The sequence below is a fragment of the Erithacus rubecula genome, assembly GCF_903797595.1.
Source record: "Erithacus rubecula genome assembly, chromosome: 21".
Classification (NCBI taxonomy): Eukaryota; Metazoa; Chordata; class Aves; order Passeriformes; family Muscicapidae; genus Erithacus; species Erithacus rubecula.
This window is the reverse complement of record NC_136673.1, coordinates 9517638-9535784: the sequence shown is the minus strand read 5'-3', so window position 1 is coordinate 9535784 and position 18147 is coordinate 9517638. Positions and strand designations below refer to the sequence as shown.

At 47.9% G+C, this 18147-nt stretch overlaps 1 protein-coding gene across 4 annotated transcripts in view; it reads left to right on the top strand.

Moving 5' to 3' along the window:
• PNPLA7 (patatin like domain 7, lysophospholipase) overlaps positions 1-18147 on the top strand; it is a 135286-nt gene that overhangs the window by 69169 nt on the left and 47970 nt on the right. For all 4 annotated transcript variants that reach the window (XM_079324229.1, XM_079324227.1, XM_079324226.1 and 1 more), the window contains exons 22-26: positions 3437-3586; positions 11917-11980; positions 13010-13178; positions 15533-15715; positions 16592-16710. In XM_079324229.1, coding sequence (XP_079180355.1) covers positions 3437-3586; positions 11917-11980; positions 13010-13178; positions 15533-15715; positions 16592-16710 — 685 coding nt within the window. The remainder of the gene's footprint in view (positions 1-3436; positions 3587-11916; positions 11981-13009; positions 13179-15532; positions 15716-16591; positions 16711-18147) is intronic.

The window sequence follows — 18147 nt, the reverse complement described above, 5'->3', positions numbered from 1 at the left end:
AATAGCAGCTGTAAAGGTCTGGAGTCAGAGCATTGTGCTCAGCAGCAGCAGCAGCACAGACTGATTTAAAATGCCTGGATTTGCAGTATTTCAATGAATTGTCTGGGAGGAAGTGGCCTGCCATGGGTTGGTTCTGTGTTTGTGGCAGACCAGCACAAATCTCTTTGCTGACTGAAGGGAGTAGGAGGGAATTCTCCCATTTTCTTGAGCAGTATTTGAAAGCAAACAGATGCCTGTTAACTACTGAGGGTGTTGTGGGGTTCTTTGATACTGAGATTGTTTGAGTTTTGTTTGGTTGGGAGGTTTTAATTATTTCAGTTGATGGTTTTTGCAAAATTACAAGGAGACTGAAGAGGAAGGTTACCTGCTTTCCTGTTTCAGAGCAGTCTGGGGAAGTGGAATAGTGCTGGTGTTTTGTACCACTAATTAAGTGGTTTGTTTGGAGTTTCTTTTGTTTTTATTTAGAGCCAGGATTAGAAACACACAAAGGAAACAGATTTTTTTTGTTTGTGCTTGGTTGTTTATTAAATTTTATGAAAAGTACAGAAAGTTTAGCAACACTTCTAGCCACCAGCTAGAAGCAAGCAAAATGGAGCCAGATCCAGCTAGCTACACTGTCTTCTAAAGCTACAGATCAATAAAGAAATAACACTTATATTATTGTCCTGGTTAGAAAGACAGGTGTCTGCTAAGAAAGGTATGACCCTCTCTTTGAAATGGAGAATGTAAACCCCCTCCCTCCAAATTATTATTATAATTTTGAAATTAAGGGGCTCTCAGGCAAAGATATGGGAATTAGGAATAACAGTTCTTTACTAGGAAAATTAAAATAGAAATACAGTATTACACAGAATAATTCCAACCCTGCCAGAGTCAGAGTCCAAGCTGACACAGTCAGTCAGTCAGGGTGGTGGCACAGTCCCATTCAATGGTGGCTGCATCCTCCTGCAGGGGCAGATGTGGTTCAGCTGGAGCAGTGCTCCTGGAGAAGGTGCAGTTTCCTCTGAAGGTGCAGGGATGATGTGGAAGGGTCTGGTTTTCCTCTGGGATCCAGTGGAAAGAAGGTGCCTTGGTGTCCAAAATCTCAGTTTTTCTCTGGGTAGGAAAGGCTTGGCTCCTGCCCTGGCTGGAGCATCTCCCAGTGGGATGATGGAATTTTATCAGCCATGCACTGGGACTCAATGGCCATGAACAGGAGATATCTCCTGGAGGGAGGATGGGCTGTGGGAAGATAAAGATGATTGTCCCAGCTGGTTTAAAGATGGCCCATTAGCAGAGAATATGTGCCAGGAGATCAGGGGCACTGCCCCACCCAGCTCCAACAGATGGGGACAGAATCCACATTGCTGTTCATATTCTGTATTACAACCTAAGACAATTTTTTTTTTTTCAACCTAATAACTACATTCCCATGACCCTTATTGCAGCCCTAAATGTCCATCCAGAATCTACTACTTGAAACTGCAAAGAAGGAGGATGAGCACTGAAAGAGGCACCACCCAAAATCCTCCATCTTGTCCCATAGCTATTACTATATTATAAAAACCTCAAATTTAAAATTCTTCACCATGTGAAATCACACATTATTATTTAACTACACACCTGTGACCTTTAACTCCATTTCTCAAATTTGGAAGCTTTGTCCAAGGCCTTGGGTCAAAAGCAGATATCTCCAGGGGGTCAGTGCCAGAAAGCACAGAAAGCTCAAAAATCCCAGATTTCTTGGATCCAACAGGGAATGTAATGTTTCTTCCCCTGCTCAGCTTTCTGGGCACAGCCACTTATGCACAAATGCCTGGTGATAATTGTACTTTAAACTTCTGTGTCCCAGGGCTGAGCCTGCACTGCCTGGAAAATAGAGCAAAATGGGCAAACAGAAAGTGGGAGGGAAATTAGTGAGAGTAACAGGAGTTCAATCAGAGAATCACCATTGAAGTTCTGAGGAGGGAAGTGCCTGTGGAGATGAAGGGCTTGAGCTGTGATGTGGAACCTCTTTGAATCTACAAATATCTTCTTGAAGATCACCAGAAGGAGGGGGGAAACTATTTAATGTTCTGTGCAGAGCTGTTTTAGAAGATCTGAAATGAATAACTCAATTGCTGAATGTATTTTTAAAAAAGGTTTATCTGGTATTTCTTTGTCCTGCAGTGGTCTGTCACCCTGGCATTGAGCCTTTGAATGGGTTTGCACAGGGGATATCAAGTATTTCCACATGCCCAGCTTAAGAATTCATCTTGATGGAATATCTTTGGGCTTTCTGGATGAAATGAGATAAGCAGGATGTGAAATCCCAACTTAAATTCAAAATTTTTTTGTGTTCTCAGAGCTGAGTTGACAGGCATTAGAAGCAGAGTGAGATTTTCTGAGAAGGCTCAGCTAAAAAAAGAGTATCAGAACAAGAACAGTTTGTAGAACATTGACCTTTACCTGCTCTAAGCTGTCTGGGAAGATCTTGATCTTCCTCAGTGCACTGCAGGTTTCTCTCAAAAACTGCTTTTCCTCTGCCCTTACTCACTAAATTATATCAGAGATAGTTCCCAGGTACTTTGCAGCTACTTCAGAACTTCCATATTTTAATACTCCTAAGCCATGTCTAAAGCTCTGCATCTTGCAGAGAAGGGAAAACAGGTAGAGATGCACATTTTCTATAGGAGCTTTATTGAAAACAGCTATTTCCTTCCTTGCTTAGGAATACCATGAGAAAAGGATATGTTTGGAATATTTTTATACTGACAGCAGATTTTGGGGTTTTGTTAGTTAAGCTAATTCCTCTTGTGGGCTAAAGCAGTTCCAAAGTTGTGGTAAAGGGATTTTAAATGCCTTTTTATCTTTGTCTTCCTGGGTCAGGTAAATCCATGTTTCATTTAACATATTCCTGGCATATTTTTAACATTGTTTAACTTCAGCCAGCAACCAAAAATGATGGAAGCTGACCTTCATCCTTTTAAAGTGAAATATGTGGGGACTCTGCTCTCAGGTGCTGTGGAGGTTTGTGTTACATTTCTCTGCCATGAGCAGCTGGGTGACACAGTGACACTTTCCCTCCTGCCTGAAGGTGACATGTTGCATTTTAGGCTATAGGTGAGTGGGGAAAAGGATAATGCAACACAATTCCTTATGCAATGGAGAAGCAAAAGAGAGAGAGAGAGCTTTATTTAAAAAAATACTGCACTTATATAGGGTACTAAGTGAAAAACGGAATAGAAAAGACTCATTAGTCCAAGAAGGCAACACCTCTCTGAAAACACACTTTCTGCAAAACATCACATGGCTCTCACACACCCTGCACAATCATTGGCATAAATTCCTGTCCTTGTGAAGCCTGAGGAAGGCAAGGCTTCGAGGCTGCCTTTCCCTGGTTGGCAGCAGCACCCAGCAGCAGTGTCACTGCCTGGTTTTGGGTGGGCTGGCTGATGGCAGTGTTGTCTCTGTTCAGGTCATCCTCTCGGGCTGCACGGCTCCAGCAGCAAGTGGGACGCGGGGAACCCGGCCAGCAACCTGTCCACGGTGGCCATCATGCCTGTGTCTGAGGAGGTGCCACTCACAGCCTTCACCCTGGAGCTCAAGCATGCCCTCAGTGCTGTGGGTGAGTGTCCCACATGGCATCACAGCCAGCCAGCCCTGCTGCTCACTGCAGAGAGCATGGCCAGCTGTCACTGCGGGTCCCTGCTGTGCAGTGACTCGGGCTGGTCACAGGGCTGGGGAGGAGGTTTGGAGAGAGTCATGTGGCTTCCAGTGCCTTATGATAAAGGAGAGAGGGACTTTTTCTCCCACAGGACAGTGGGGAATGGTTGTAACCTGGGGGCAGGATTAAGTCAGAGTTTAGGGAGAAATTCTTGTGAAGGTGGTGAGGCCCTGGCACAGGGTGCCCAGAGAAGCTGGGACTGCCCCTGGGTCCCTGGAAGTGTCCAAGGCCAGGCTGGAACAACCTGGAATAGTTCAATGTGTCCATGGACAGGTAATCTTTGAAGTCATTCCCAACCCAAACCATTGTGTGATTCTGCAGCAGTGGTCAGGATCAGCCTTTTTCATGCTTCTTGCTTCTCTATTCCCAACCTTAACACGCTTTTAATTATAGTGGAAAACTTTTTTGTCTTGATGACTTGGAAATACTCACCAGCCTCTCTGTCCCTTGTTCTGGCTGCCCCCAGCTCCCCACAGACACGCAGGAGACACATCCCACAGCAGGGCTCTGTTCTCATGGCTCCCATGGCATCTCTCCAGCTCATGGCTGAGAGTCTTCCAGGCCTCTCAGCTGAAAAGCTCCATGCAGCAAAGTGTTTCTTAGGCAGTTTCTTTGTGCTGGGGTTGTGCATGACTGGTAAGCATAAGACTTGGTGCAAGAGGCTCGTGGAGGAGATCCAGACTGGCACTGGAAATCCAAAGTTTAGTCTGAAATCATTGTCTCATTTGTTGCCAGCTTGTTTGTCTGTCTCATGCCCACAAAACCATGTGTTCAGCTCACAGTTGAGTCATTAATTGCTTTATCCATGGGTGAAGTTGCTTGTGCAAGTTCCAGTTCCTCACAAAACCCATGCATTTAATTCAGAATTCATTTTGTGTTCATTAGTGGTGTTTGACATTTCCTGAACATCCTCTTCTCATCCTCAAATGCTGTTACAGATCTCTTGAGTGAATCTCCTGTAGTCCTTTGAGAAATTATTAATCTGCTCGCTCATGGCTTATTTAAAAGTACCAGTTATGTGATGTTTGAGGCGTAACCACTTACATTTATTGCTAATTTTCTTTCTGACTTTTGGTGTCTGGAGCTGACACTCCTGTTTCTGCTTAAAAATCTTCTGGGTGAACAGGCACAGGAAAAAGCTGGTGGTGCTTGAGCTCTTGAACCTTCTCAAGCCTGAATTTGTGTGCAGCTTATGGCAGAGACTTGTTACAGTGAGAACTGATTTGTGGGTGTTTGAAGATTCCTCTTATTTTGGAGATGGCAGAAAAATGTTACATCCATAGTGGAGCTGTATTGCTAATGGGGACTCCTTAGGGATCACTGCCAGCTTCTTCTGATGTGTGACAACACTGAGAGCCTGTAAATAAAACAAACAGAAACTGAAGTAGGTACATGGACTGTTCAGGATAAAAACACCCATTTGGGCTGAAGGCAGCAGCAGGTGCCAGAGGGGGGTTGGTGGCTTTTCCCCTTCAGCCTTTGCCTTTTCTTTGCCTGTGCAGTGCTTGGCAGCTCAGGGTGGTGCTGTACACCCTTGGCACCTGGAGCTGCTGCCAAGAGGGAGCAGACGGATGCAGTGGGAAGAGGAAAGTGTTGTAGGAAAACACAGGGAGCCATCTGCTCCCAAACACCACTGGCACAGGAGCTCTGTGGCCTCAGAGCCACCAGCCCAGCCCCACAGGGCTCTGCACAGCTCCCATGGGGCTCCTGGCAGCCTAAAGCTTTTATTTCTTTATTTACCAGAAGCAACACTTTCTGTTTTCTTCCTTTTTTTATTTTTACCTTGTACCTTTTGTATTTCATCCTCTACCCCCTGGCTGAGCTTGTTTGGCTGTTCCTTCTCTCTGCCAGCACATGCAACTGCTGCTTTGCTTTCAGGGTTTGGAATGATTTTTTTTTTTTCTTCCAACTTGCTGCAACAGAAAATGGACTGAGTAGTGGAGTGAAATTTTGATTTGTTTTCAGGTTGTTTTCCTATTCACCTACATCAGGGAACCTGTTGCCCAGAGCACCTGTTGCTGCCCCTGGATCCCTGGAAGGACTTGGGATAGTGGGAGGTGTCCCTGCCCATGAAATGAGTTTTAAGGTCCTTTCCAAACCATGATTCCATGTGGAAAGGTTTGCTCTGGGCTCTTGCTGAGCAGCTGCTGCCCCTGAGCCCTTCCCTGAGCTGCCAGCATCAGCACCTGGCTTTGGGTGGGAGCTGGGACCAGAGCTGCCCTGGCTCTGTGGAAATGAGAGCTGTTCATGTGCACAAGGCTTAATTGAAAATCTTCTCTGAAAGGAGCTCTCCGTTTGGAAAATTGCTTTGAAGATTTGCTGCTATTCACAGGGTTTTTTGTACTAATTTTTTGTGGGTTTTTTTTCCTTGAATCAACCCTTTTTTCTAATTGAAAGTTAAATGGCAGCATCTGATTACAATACTTGACTTAACATTTAATCCATACTTAACATTTGATCCACATAATTTCATTGCTCTGGGCTTCAAATATGTTCCAGAGCAGTGGAGAGCAGCTGGTTTTACCTTTCTTTTGCAAATTAATATATTTATTACAGAAAATTCCTTCTCCTTCCTGTTAATAAGAGCTTAGCTGGATATTGCAGTGATGCCTAGAATTGGTTGTAACACAATATGACCCTTCAGAAGAGGCTTTCCTTTCCCTGGAATTGGCATGAGAAGTCTGTGGACAGTGCTTGGAGTTGGAGCTGGTTGCAGGTGAATCTATTCAAGAGGATTTTGGGTCTTGTTTTGGTAATTTTTAGCAAATTCTGTAATATTAAATGGATATAAAAGTAATGACAACTAGAAAATCTCAGTCTGACAGTGAATATTTACTGTCCACAAAAAATGGAAAAGTATTCAGAATCTTCCTTCCCCCAGAAAAAAAGAATCCACTTTTGCCTGTAGTGAGATAGGACTTAGAGGTTTCATTGCTTAATTATTTTTGTGAGTTTAATTTTGTTTTTCAAATTTCTTTTAGTTTAAATGTTTTGATTTGTAATGGGAGCAGCTCAGGTGAGCAGCTCTCCATCAGGGGTGCATTCTGCACACAGGAAGCACCTACAGCTTTCCCCAACCCATTTGTGCTGCTTTCTTTGACATTTGGTGTTTCTGTGATTTATGGTAATTTTCACATATTGTTTCCAGAAGTGGGATTGTGTCCCAGTTAAATGCTAAGGGATGTTTGTGCTTCCATGGAGCTTCCAATCCCAGAGTGGTCTGAGTTGGAAAGGACCTTAAAGATCACCCAGTGCCACCCCTGCCATGGCAGGGACCCCTCCCACTGTCCCAGGTGCTCCAGTCCCAGTGTCCAGCCTGGCCTTGGGCACTGCCAGGGATCCAGGGGCAGCCACAGCTGCTCTGGGCACCCTGTGCCAGCCCTGCCCACCCTGCCAGGGAACAATTCCTGCCCAATATCCCATCCAGCCCTGCCCTCTGGCACTGGGAGCCATTCCCTGTGTCCTGTCCCTCCATTCCTTGTCCCCAGTCCCTCTCCAGCTCTCTTCAGGCACTGGAAGGCCACTGTGAGGTTACCCCAAAATTCTTCCAGGTGAACAATCCCAGCTGTCCCAGCCTTTCCTCCAGCAGAGCTGCTCCATCCTCTGATCCCCTGGTGCCTCCTCTGGACTCTGCAGCAGCTCCAGCCCCTCCCTGTGCTGGTTCCAGGGCTGGGGCAGCTCTGTCTGTGTGATGGAAGATTTATTTGGGACCTGGCAGCAGCAGCTGGACCTGCCTTCACCTTGAGACAGAGCCAGGTTGGAAGCTGCTCAGAGCTGTGGCAGAGCAGAAGGTGCTGCAGGGCACAGTGGCTCCAGTGCTCCCCTTCCTCTCAGCTGCAGCTCTGGGTCTGCAAGGAAGACTGTGGAACATCCAAATTCCAGAAAGCAGGAGCAGGTCTGGAGTGCCAGGAAGGGGGGCAGGATTTTGTGCCATGCAATTCATCATGCTGATGAATTCTGGTCATGTTCATGATGTCTATTTTTGTTATTCTTTTCCTCTTAATGCTGATGGAGCTCAGAACATCTTTTGATAAGAAGTTCTTCTGCAGTATTCAGATTTTTCAGAAGTATTTGCCTGACTATTTTTTTGTTCTTTTACTGAGACCAGTTAAAAGGCACCACATGGCTGTGCAAATTCTGGTTCTATGTGGGAGCCCTCTGATCTCATAGAATTTCAAACTGAAGTAGAGAGGGATTCAAATCCAACATATGTGTCTCTCTCATTCCATTCTGCCCTTTAAATTTTCCTTCTTTTCAGTTCTAAAAATGTATAATGTATTGGAAAGCTCACTGAAAAATCTTTGCTAATAATTTATTGGAGTTTTTAATTACAGTTCTGCCTGTCTTTACACACAGATTAGATTTAAATGTGAAATGTTCACTGTGGTGCCTGAACCCTGGCACAATTTAGTATTTTTTTGCTGGGCAAGATCCTCTGATATCCAACTCATTTATCAATTATGTGACTTTGCCACATAATTTTGTAGACTTCTATTAGGACCAAAGTAAATTTTCTTTTTATGGAATCCAAGCAAGCAAATTTGCTCTGCTGAAAGCTTCCAACAGTGCATTTTGTACTGGCCTTGCCTTTTGATGTGGGTGTGTTTTTCAGGTGAGGTGGATTTGAAACCATTTCTGAGCCTCAGAAATCACTCTCTGCCCTCTGGGCTGCTCATTTCTCAAGGCAACTTTTGGACCATGTTTTGTTAGACTTAGAACTAGGACACCTGTACTCTTGCTCCTGCAGATCGTAGGAAACTGATGTTTTGTGGGAAAAAAAATGACCAAAGTGAGTGTCTTGCTCACTGGCAAGAATGGGAGGTTTTGTGTCTCGTGTGAGGTTTTTTCCCCATCTCTGGGGCAGGAGGTTGCAAGTTTTGCTTCAGCCCTTCTCTTCAGTGCCCTTCTTTGTTAGCAGAGAAAATGAACCAGACCTCTGGTATTTGCCATCTTTTCCTTCTCTTCCCTCCTGTTTCATGGAATTATTAGTTCTGTACTGAAAACAGATGGCTCTGGAGTACAGCTTTAGATGCTCCAGGAGGTTTTCCCAGAAACCACAATCCCTGAGCCTGGGGTGAGGCCACTGCCTGCAGTTCTGTCACCTGAAGCACAGAAAACCTGAGTTTCAGGATCCCTGTGAGCTCTTGGCTGACAAAAAATCCCCCAGGTTACTGGAAGTCACCACCTCAGGCTTGAGAAATCCAAAAAGGTTGAGAAAGCTGCAGATTGCTGGAGGCTCAGGGAATGTCACTCAGATTTCCTTGCTCTGCTGCTCCTCCCCAGCAATCTGCTGCTGGCTGCTGTCAGAGACACACAGGACTTGCAGGAATATTTCATGTTACCTCACATCACCTCTGCTGTTCTTCACTCTGAGCTGTTCTGGCTCTGCTGACAGAACACAGGGATGTGCCCCTGATGCCAGCTCCAGCTGGAGCTCCCCTGAGGTTTGGAGAGAGGTGCTCAGAGGTGTGTGATGTGACACATTGGCCTGGTCATTCCTGCCTGCAGCTGTGGCTGTTTGAGGGATTGGGATCATCACAGATTGATGGAATGGTTTAGGTTAAAAGGGACCTTAAAGCCAATCTCACCCACCCCCTGCCATGGGCAGGGACCTTCCACTCTCCCAGTGTCAGGAAAATGAATCCACAGACACCAGAGGTTTATGTCCAAAGGGAGACAGAGGAGTACTTTTTGCTTTATTCCAATAAGGGAGAGGCCATGGGGCTTTGCCCTGGGATCTCTCAGATTTTTGGAGGATGCAGCCTCCTTTTATCCCAATTTCCCTCTCTCTTTGCCCATGGGCTGAGGTACTTGAGAGGCACAGACTGCCCAAACACCTGATACCTGAGATTCCCCTCTAATGTACAGCCCTTCCTTTTAATTTTTAAGTCTTACAAAGTTCATGTTTTTTCCCCATTGCTTCTTTCATCTTTCAATATCCAGTTTCATTTCTCAGCAAACCTACAGTTTGTTTGTAAAGGCAAATCTCTTTTTCCATTCATCAATCAGTGGAATCCATCCCATTGTTTCTTTTCTCTCTCAGTGCTGGTTTTATCTCCCAGCAGCCCCACAGCTTGTTTGTAAAGACAAATCCAACATTCCTCTCACCAGTTTGTTCCAAGCTCTGTCCAACCTGGCCTTGAACCTCCAGGGCAGGAATGATATTTTTTCATGAGTTGGTTGCTTGCAGCAGTTTAGTTGAAATAACACTTTTGTTGGTTCTGTTTTCTGAGCTCCCATATGTTGGTGTTCTTGGTCACATTAATGGAGGGGTTTTAATGGCTGATTAATTGGGAGCCTGCTAGAAACTGGGAGTGCAGAGCAGATGGTTGGTATTTCTGAGACAAAACAAGCTGGTTCTGTTGGAAGCATCTCCTGTTGCTGCTGGGGATGGGTGGAGGTCTGGGAATCTCTGTCCCGTGTCCCTGGCATGTGGAGGGATGGGAGGCTGGGCTGGCACAGCCAGGGGCTGCCTGGGCACCCTTGTTTGTGTCCTGGTCTGTGACTTGATGCTTCCCCACATCACAGCTGAGGTCTGGATGTGATTTTTAAGTCTCTCCAAGGCTTTTCTGGTGCTTGCTGGGCACATGTTGTCCACAGTCAAGGTGCCTCTGGCTGAAGGAGCACAAAGATCCACCCCAGCCCTACACACTCTGCCTCTCCCTTTGGATGAGAGCTGCTCTGGCTGCAGGTGCCTGGTGTCCCCTGGGATTGGTGGTGTCCCCCTGGGCCCCAGAGCACCACCAGGGGCTGATGCTGCTGGATCTCAGTGCCCTGGGTAGGAGGGTGACAGGCAGAGGTGCCCACGCTGTTCCCTTGGTGTTGTCTTTCTTGCTTAGCATTTTTATTGCATTCCTCAGCTCATTTGGCATTCCAGGCTGTTTGTCTTTGCCTGCTAAACTTCCACCACTGCCAGAAAGCTTTGTGAGCCATATATCCTGGAATACAATTTTAATCCACCTATCTTTTCTATTTAACTGAGAGCTCTGACACCTTAATGAACACTGATGATCACTCTGCTGCTGAATGCTTGCAGAATTGCCCTGCACTCTGGCTCTTGCTGTTCTCTCCTGTGCAGTGCCATCACTGTTCCCTCTGGGGAATATCCCTCTCTTATCCCATTGTGCCCCCTCAAAGCTACACCAGACCAGCACTGACAGCAGGTGAGCAGTGAGTCAGAATAAAGAATCTGCCCCTGTTAAGGATGTGGTGACAGCCCTGCCCAGCACTGGGGCTGCTCCTGCTGTTGGATGGCTCAAGGAGCTGCAGAGGGAGGAGGGAGGGCAGGCTGAGCCCAGATCTGCTCTGGGAATTCTGCTCATTCCCTCTGCTTGGGACTTGTTGCTTCCATAGGAACCAATTCCAGAACTTTTATTGGAGGATGGGAAAGTCAAATTCTGTTCTTGAGTCATCCTCCTCTCTGTGCTTTCTCACCAGCTTTATCTTTTAGAATCTGCTTATGGGATATTTTGGTCCATTTCTGTTTGCTCTTCCTTGATAATCAATGTAGCAAAGAGCAAATGTTATCTGGGTATTGAAAAGTACAAGGTGGAAAATGACACTTGGGAACTTTTTCAGGTCTTTAGAGTAGAATCAGTTGAAGCAGAGTGAAGCCTTTTCAGCAGGACTTGAGCACAGAGGGGGAAGATAAATTGACCCTGGAGGTCAGGACAGCCAGTTCCACATCTGTACCTGTGGGTTTTGCTTTTTGAACACAGATGTCAATTTGTGACCTTCTCCCATGTTGGTTGTTCACAGCTCCTTGATTTTTACTGAACACATTATAACCTTTCCTTGAGACACCTCACATAGTGAAGTGTTTTGTTACTTAGTACATAAATTTCAGTTCTGTTGATAATGAAACAATGAGGATTGCATAGTGCAAACATGAATACAAAGTGACTGCTCTGTCACGTTTTGTAAATGTGAATTTCTCTCTTAATAAGGGACAGGTAATATTTTCTCTATTTTCTCAGTTATTCCCTTATGTTTTCTTTCCTTTGCATTTTTTTTAAATTTAGCTGCAGTCACTCTGCAACTTCCACCACACATGACACAAATCCCTGCTGCAGTTTGTGTCCCTGCTCCATCTTCCACTCTCCCAGGTTGCTCCAAGCCCTGTCCAGCCTGGTCTTGGACACTTCCAGGGATGGGTAGCCACAGTTGTCTGGGCAGTCTTCTCCAGGAGCTCAGATTTGGGTGTTCACAGGTGAAATTCCTTGTTCCCCCAGGTCCTGCCCTGCTGCTCACCAGTGACAACATCAAACAGCGCCTGGGCTCTGCTGCTCTCGACAGGTACCTGCTCCCATCTCAGACACTGTTCCTAAAATACACAGAGTTTGGGAACAGAATCCTGCCTTCTCACATACACTGAGCCTTCTGCTCCAGGTGTTGGAGACAATAATGTTTCAAGAGTATTTGGTGCAGGTGTGGGTGGGTTTTTTCCAGTTACTTTATCACTTGTGAAATGGGAAAAGCTGAATTGCTCTGAGTGTGCTCATGCTTAGGGATGCTATGGAAGCATCACTGCATCCCCTGCCTTGGTATTTGTCTGATGGTGTAAATCCTGGAGAAACAGAGCCAGCAGAAGCTGGGAGCAGATCCTGGCTGAGCAGGAAATGCTGTTCTCTCTTGTGTGAGATCCCTCTCTTCTCTTGGGAGCCTGTTGGATCCCAGAAACCTGGGATTTTAGAACTTTCTGTGCTTTCTGGCACTGACCCCCAGGAGAACACTGCTTTTGACTTGAGAGCCATGGAGAACACTTCCAAATTTGAGTGATGAAGTTAGAATCACGAGTGTGTAGTTAAATAGAAATGTGTGATTTCACATGATGAAGGGTTTTAAACTTTAGGGTTTTATAATGTAGGAATATGTATGGGACAAAATGGAAGATCTTGGGTATTGTTTCTTTTGGCTTTCTTCTTCCTTCTTCATGGTTTCAGGTAGTAGTTTCTGGTTGAACAGTTAGTGCTACACTGTGGGTCACAGGAATTTGGTTATTGGGTCAGAAGTATAAATAGTATAGGTGTTAGTTCTCTAATGGACTGTTTAACTTTAAGAGACATTGTAACCAGCTAGGTTCACCTCCATTTTGCTCACTTTTAGCTGGTAGCTAAAAGTGTTGCTGAACTCTCTGTACTTTAAATAAAATTTAATAGACAACCAAACCCCCAACACGAAAAAATTCATCTCCTTGGTGTTTTTAATCCTAAAGGCTCTAAGTGAAAACAAAAAAAAACCCTTACAAACAAGCAGTGCAAATACCACATTTCCAGGAGCAGTGCTACGACACCAGTGGAATTATGTGTTCCTTTGTTTCCCCAGCATCCACGAGTACAGGCTGACCAGCTGGCTGGGGCAGCAGGAGGACATCCACAGGATCGTGCTGTACCAGGCTGACAGCAGCCTGACCCCCTGGACCCAGCGCTGCATCCGCCAGGCCGACTGCATCCTCATCGTGGGGCTGGGCGACCAGGAGCCCACCGTGGGAGAGGTGGGCCAGCTGCCCTTCCTGGCACTGCCAGCAGCCCAGAGCAGGGCAGGGTGCTGCACACTCCTGGGTTTCACATGGTGATCTCGGCCAGATCTGGAGATGCTGTTTGTTGCACAGACAGGTTCCAGCAGTTGTGGATCCTGAGTGAGACTAGAGCTGCTGGCTGTAGGCAAACTGTGTGTCCTGAAGCTCTGTTCTGTTCATGTTTCTTTCTCTGCTGTGCATCTTGCTAAATGTCCTGGTTAGAAGGACAGGTGTCTGCCAATGAAGGCAGAAGTTTCTCTTTGAAATGGAGAATGTAAACACCCTTCCACCAAATTATTATTATAATTTTGAAATTAAGGGGCTCTCAGGCAAAGATTGGGAATTAAGAATAACAGTTCTTTACTAGGAAAATTAAAATAGAAATACAGTATTACAAAGAACAATCCCAACCCTGCCAGAGTCAGAATCCAAGCTGACACAGTCAGTCAGTCAGGGTGGTGGCACAGTCCCATTCAATGGTGGCTGCATCCTCCTGCAGTGGCAGATGTGGTTCAGCTGGAGCAGTGCTCCTGGAGAAGGTGCAGTTTCCTCTGAAGGTGCAGGGATGATGTGGAAAGGTCTGGCTTTCCTCTGGAATCCAGTGGAAAGAAGGTGCCTTGGTGTCCAAAATCTCAGTTTTTCTCTGGGTAGGAAAGGCTTGGCTCCTGCCCTGGCTGGAGCATCTCCCAGTGGGATGATGGAATTTTATCAGCCATGCACTGGGACTCAGTGGCCATGAACAGGAGATATCTCCTGGAGGGAGGGTGGGATCATAAAGATGATTGTCCCAGCTGGTTTAAAGATGGCCCATTAGCAGAGGATATCTCCACAGAGATCGGGGGCACTGCCCCACTCAGCTCCAACAGATGGGGACAGAATCCACATTGCTGGCCACATCCTGTATTGCAACCCAAGACAGTACATTACAACCAATCAACACCTTTACTATAGACTATCATAACTACTGACATTACCATATTCATGTTATGATTTTCCAGTCATCAAAGGTTAGTCTGTTACAGTTTAAGCCAGGAGTTGTTTTTCAATTTTATTGCAGTGGTAAATTCTGAGGCCTTTACTTGCAACATGGCATTTTTGTTTGTCTGTGAAAATCTTTTTGCTTGATGAAAATATCTTTTGTTTGAGGTGGATTTATCCTTTGCTCAGAGTCCTAAAAGCCCCTTCCAACTCACTTGCTCTTTGCCTTCTTAGTTACCCAGTAAAACTGGCTCAGCAATTGTTTTCTTCTGTATCAAAATTTGCTATCATTTCTATTCCTTCTTCAGAGTCTACATTCAAAGATCTTTCTGTTATACCTACATATCTGTGAGACCTTCATGTCAAATCCTTATCCTTCCCAACATATAATGAAATATTCCTGAGAAATGCCTGTTAGGAATAGCAAAAGAATTGCATGAGAGTCCTCTGAAGTGGCAAATTTTATGGAAGAGTACTTCCAGCAAAGTTCTTTTCCCCCTAAAGAGTCATTTTGGCCAATGGTAAATCAAAAATTGCTTTGAAGCTTTGTGTTTCTTCCCAGAATTTCTTTGTGTCTCTAAACAGAGGGAGAAGTTCTTTTCTGCCTGGATGAAATTTATGGTGTGTGCTTAGGAAAAAGTAGATCTAAATTGCAGTGTATGAATTATTTATTATATTTTATTACAGATCTTAAGCTGTAATTTTTCCCCCTTACTATCTATTTTTATGGTTTTATATTTATTACCAAAGTCCTCTGACCAGACAAAAATTCTTCAAGAAATTTTAAAATGGGATCACAGTTGGTGTTTTTTAGGATGGTGAAGTGCTGAGCCTGACCTGCAGAGAGCCTGGGCTGGTCCCACGTGCAGTTTTGTGTGTGTCCTGTTGTGTGGGCTCTTGGATGTGGGAGGCAGGAAGCACAGGCAGAACAAGCTGCCAGCAGTTGCCTAAAACAACAACAACAAAAAAATCAAGATCAGGAATGCAAGGAGGAAAAAAAAAAAAGTGGACTGATGGGAAGGGAAAGAAGAAAACACTGAATATTTGTGGGCTTGAGTGACTCGGGCAGCATCTCACGTGCAGGAGCAGCACCTGCCTGTGCTGAGCTTTTAATGGCCTGGTTTAAGTCAAAAACATTCAGTTTTGAGTCCTTGGCTGATTCTGGCTTCTGTGTGCTGTGTAAGCCCAGGGTTAAGTGTTGCTGTCTGAATCAGTCATGGTTGGGGGTTGTGACTGTGCAGAGTAGGGTTCAGGTGGAATGAGGGTGTGGGCTGTGTGTGGATGTATTCCACCCTGAGAGTGGAGCAGCCAGCACTCACTGCCCTCTCCCTGTGTGTCCCTGGCTGCTGCAGCTGGAGAGGATGCTGGAGAACACGGCAGTGAGAGCCCAGAAGCAGCTGATCCTGCTCCATAAGGAGGATGGGCCCCTGCCCTCCCGCACCGTGGAGTGGCTCAACATGAGGAGCTGGTGTTCTGCTCACCTGCACATCCACTGTCCACGCAGAGTCTTCTCCAAAAGGAGTCTGCCCAAGCTGGTAAGAGATTCCTGGTTTGCCTGCTGATCCCTTGCTGCCCTTCACTTGATCTGTGGCCTGTGTATCAAAGGGGATCTGGGATAATGGTAATCCACCATATTCTTACACACACAGTGTTCCCTTTAATCTGTTTGGCCTCAGATGGATTTAGGGAACAGGGATAAGGGGACCAGGTTTTCTTGATGGATACAGACTTGGCTTTTTGATATCCTGAAAGAGCAATCACTGTCTCAGAGTCCCAGTGAAATGTATATAGAGGCCATAGAGTCCTTTTTGTTGGAGCATCCCTGTGCTTCCCAAAGCTGAGCTAAACATGAGGCAGAGGCAGCCTGGGATGCTTCCCAAGACCTTCAGATCCTTATCAAGGAAGAGAAGGAGCTCTGAAGGAAATTTTGTACTATCCCCAGCAGCTATAAAAGACTGAGAGACCACTGGCCACTAGAACTGTTTGGGTGGTTCACAATCCTCTGTTCCTTTGAAGAAGAGCTGCAAGAGAATCACTGACAGCTTCAGGCTGGAAGGAACCACTGGAGCTCCTCCTGTCCCAGCTCTCTGCTCAGCAGGGAGCAGTCACTAGGACTGTGTCCAGACAGGCTTGCACTATCTCTGGTGAGGGGCATTTCAGAGCCCCTCTGTCTCTGTCCAGTGCTCAGTCACTGCACAGGAAAGAAATTCTTCCTTCAGTTATGCCCGTTCCCCCTGTGCCATGGCTGGGCCCTGGAGCAGAGCCTGGTCCCTGCCCTGAGCCCTCCCTGCAGGGCCAGTCGGTCTGAGCAGCCCCAGCTCCCGCGTTCCTCCCAGAAAGGAGCTGCAGCCTGTGTGCAGCACCGTCAGCTCTGCCCTGCCGTGCAGTGAGCGTGCCGGCTCTCCCTGCAGGTGGAGATGTACGAGCGAGTGTTCCAGAAGGTTCCAGACCGCCACTCCGACTTCTCCCGCCTGGCGCGCGTCCTGACGGGCAACGCCATCGCGCTGGTGCTGGGCGGCGGCGGGGCCAGGTGGGGCTGCACCCGTGGGTGTGGGGCTGGTACCCCGTGGGCGTGGGGCTGAACTGTGGGCGTGGGGCTGAACTGTGGGCGTGGGGCTGCACCCTGTGGGCGTGGGGCTGCACCCGTGGGTGTGGGGCTGCACCCGTGGGTGTGGGGCTGGTACCCCGTGGGCGTGGGGCTGAACTGTGGGCGTGGGGCTGCACTGTGGGTGTGGGGCTGCACCCTGTGGGCGTGGGGCTGCACCCGTGGGCGTGGGGCGGGTATCCCGTGGGCGTGGGGCGGGTATCCCGTGGGCGTGGGGCTGGTATCCCGTGGGTGTGGGGCTGCACTGTGGGTGTGGGGCTGCACTGTGGGTGTGGGGCTGCACTGTGAGTGTGGGGCTGCACCCTGTGGGCGTGGGGCTGCACTGTGGGCGTGGGGCTGGTATCCCGTGGGTGTGGGGCTGCACCCTGTGAGTGTGGGGCTGCACTGTGGGCGTGGGGCTGCACCCGTGGGTGTGGGGCTGGTATCCCGTGGGTGTGGGGCTGGTATCCCGTGGGTGTGGGGCTGCACTGTGGGTGTGGGGCTGCACCCGTGGGTGTGGGGCTGCACTGTGGGTGTGGGGCTGCACCCGTGGGTGTGGGGCTGGCACTGTGTGTGTGGGGCTGCACCCTGTGGGTGTGGGGCTGCACCCGTGGGTGTGGGGCTGCACCCGTGGGTGTGGGGCTGCACTGTGGGCGTGGGGCTGCACTGTGGGCGTGGGGCTGGTACTCCGTGGGCGTGGGGCTGAACTGTGGGCGTGGGGCTGCACTGTGAGTGTGGGGCTGCACTGTGGGCGTGGGGCTGGTACTCCGTGGGCGTGGGGCTGAACTGTGGGTGTGGGGCTGCACCCGTGGGCGTGGGGCTGAACTGTGGGCGTGGGGCTGCACTGTGAGTGTGGGGCTGAACTGTGAGTGTGGGGCTGCACCCGTGGGCGTGGGGCTGCACTGTGGGCGTGGGGCTGCACCCGTGGGCTGGGTGTGGGGCTGGCACCCCCATGGGCTGGACTGGGCATGGGGTTGGCATCTGCTGGGCTGGGCTGGACAAGGCTCTGAGCATCCTGCTGGCTGGGCAGGGCTCTGGGCAGTCTGGCCTGGGCAAAGAGACCTTTCCCAAGGCAGGGGATGGGCTCTGAGTCCCTTCCACCCCAAACCACTCTAGGAGTCTGTGCTGGTGCATCCAGCAGATCTGAGAGCTGTCCCTGGGCTGGGACAGATCCTTCAGGATAAAGATCCTGGGACACCAGTACTGCTCTGCAGGCAGCATATGGGGGAGGAGACACTGAGGGATCACACACACTTAGCCTGCTGTGGGGATTTGTGCAGAATTTCTGCAAAGGAACATGAGTGTTTGTGACCTCTTGAGGCCTCTCATAATGGTTTAATACCAGGAGGTGACCAGGGCACGAAAGATGACGTTTCTTTCTGC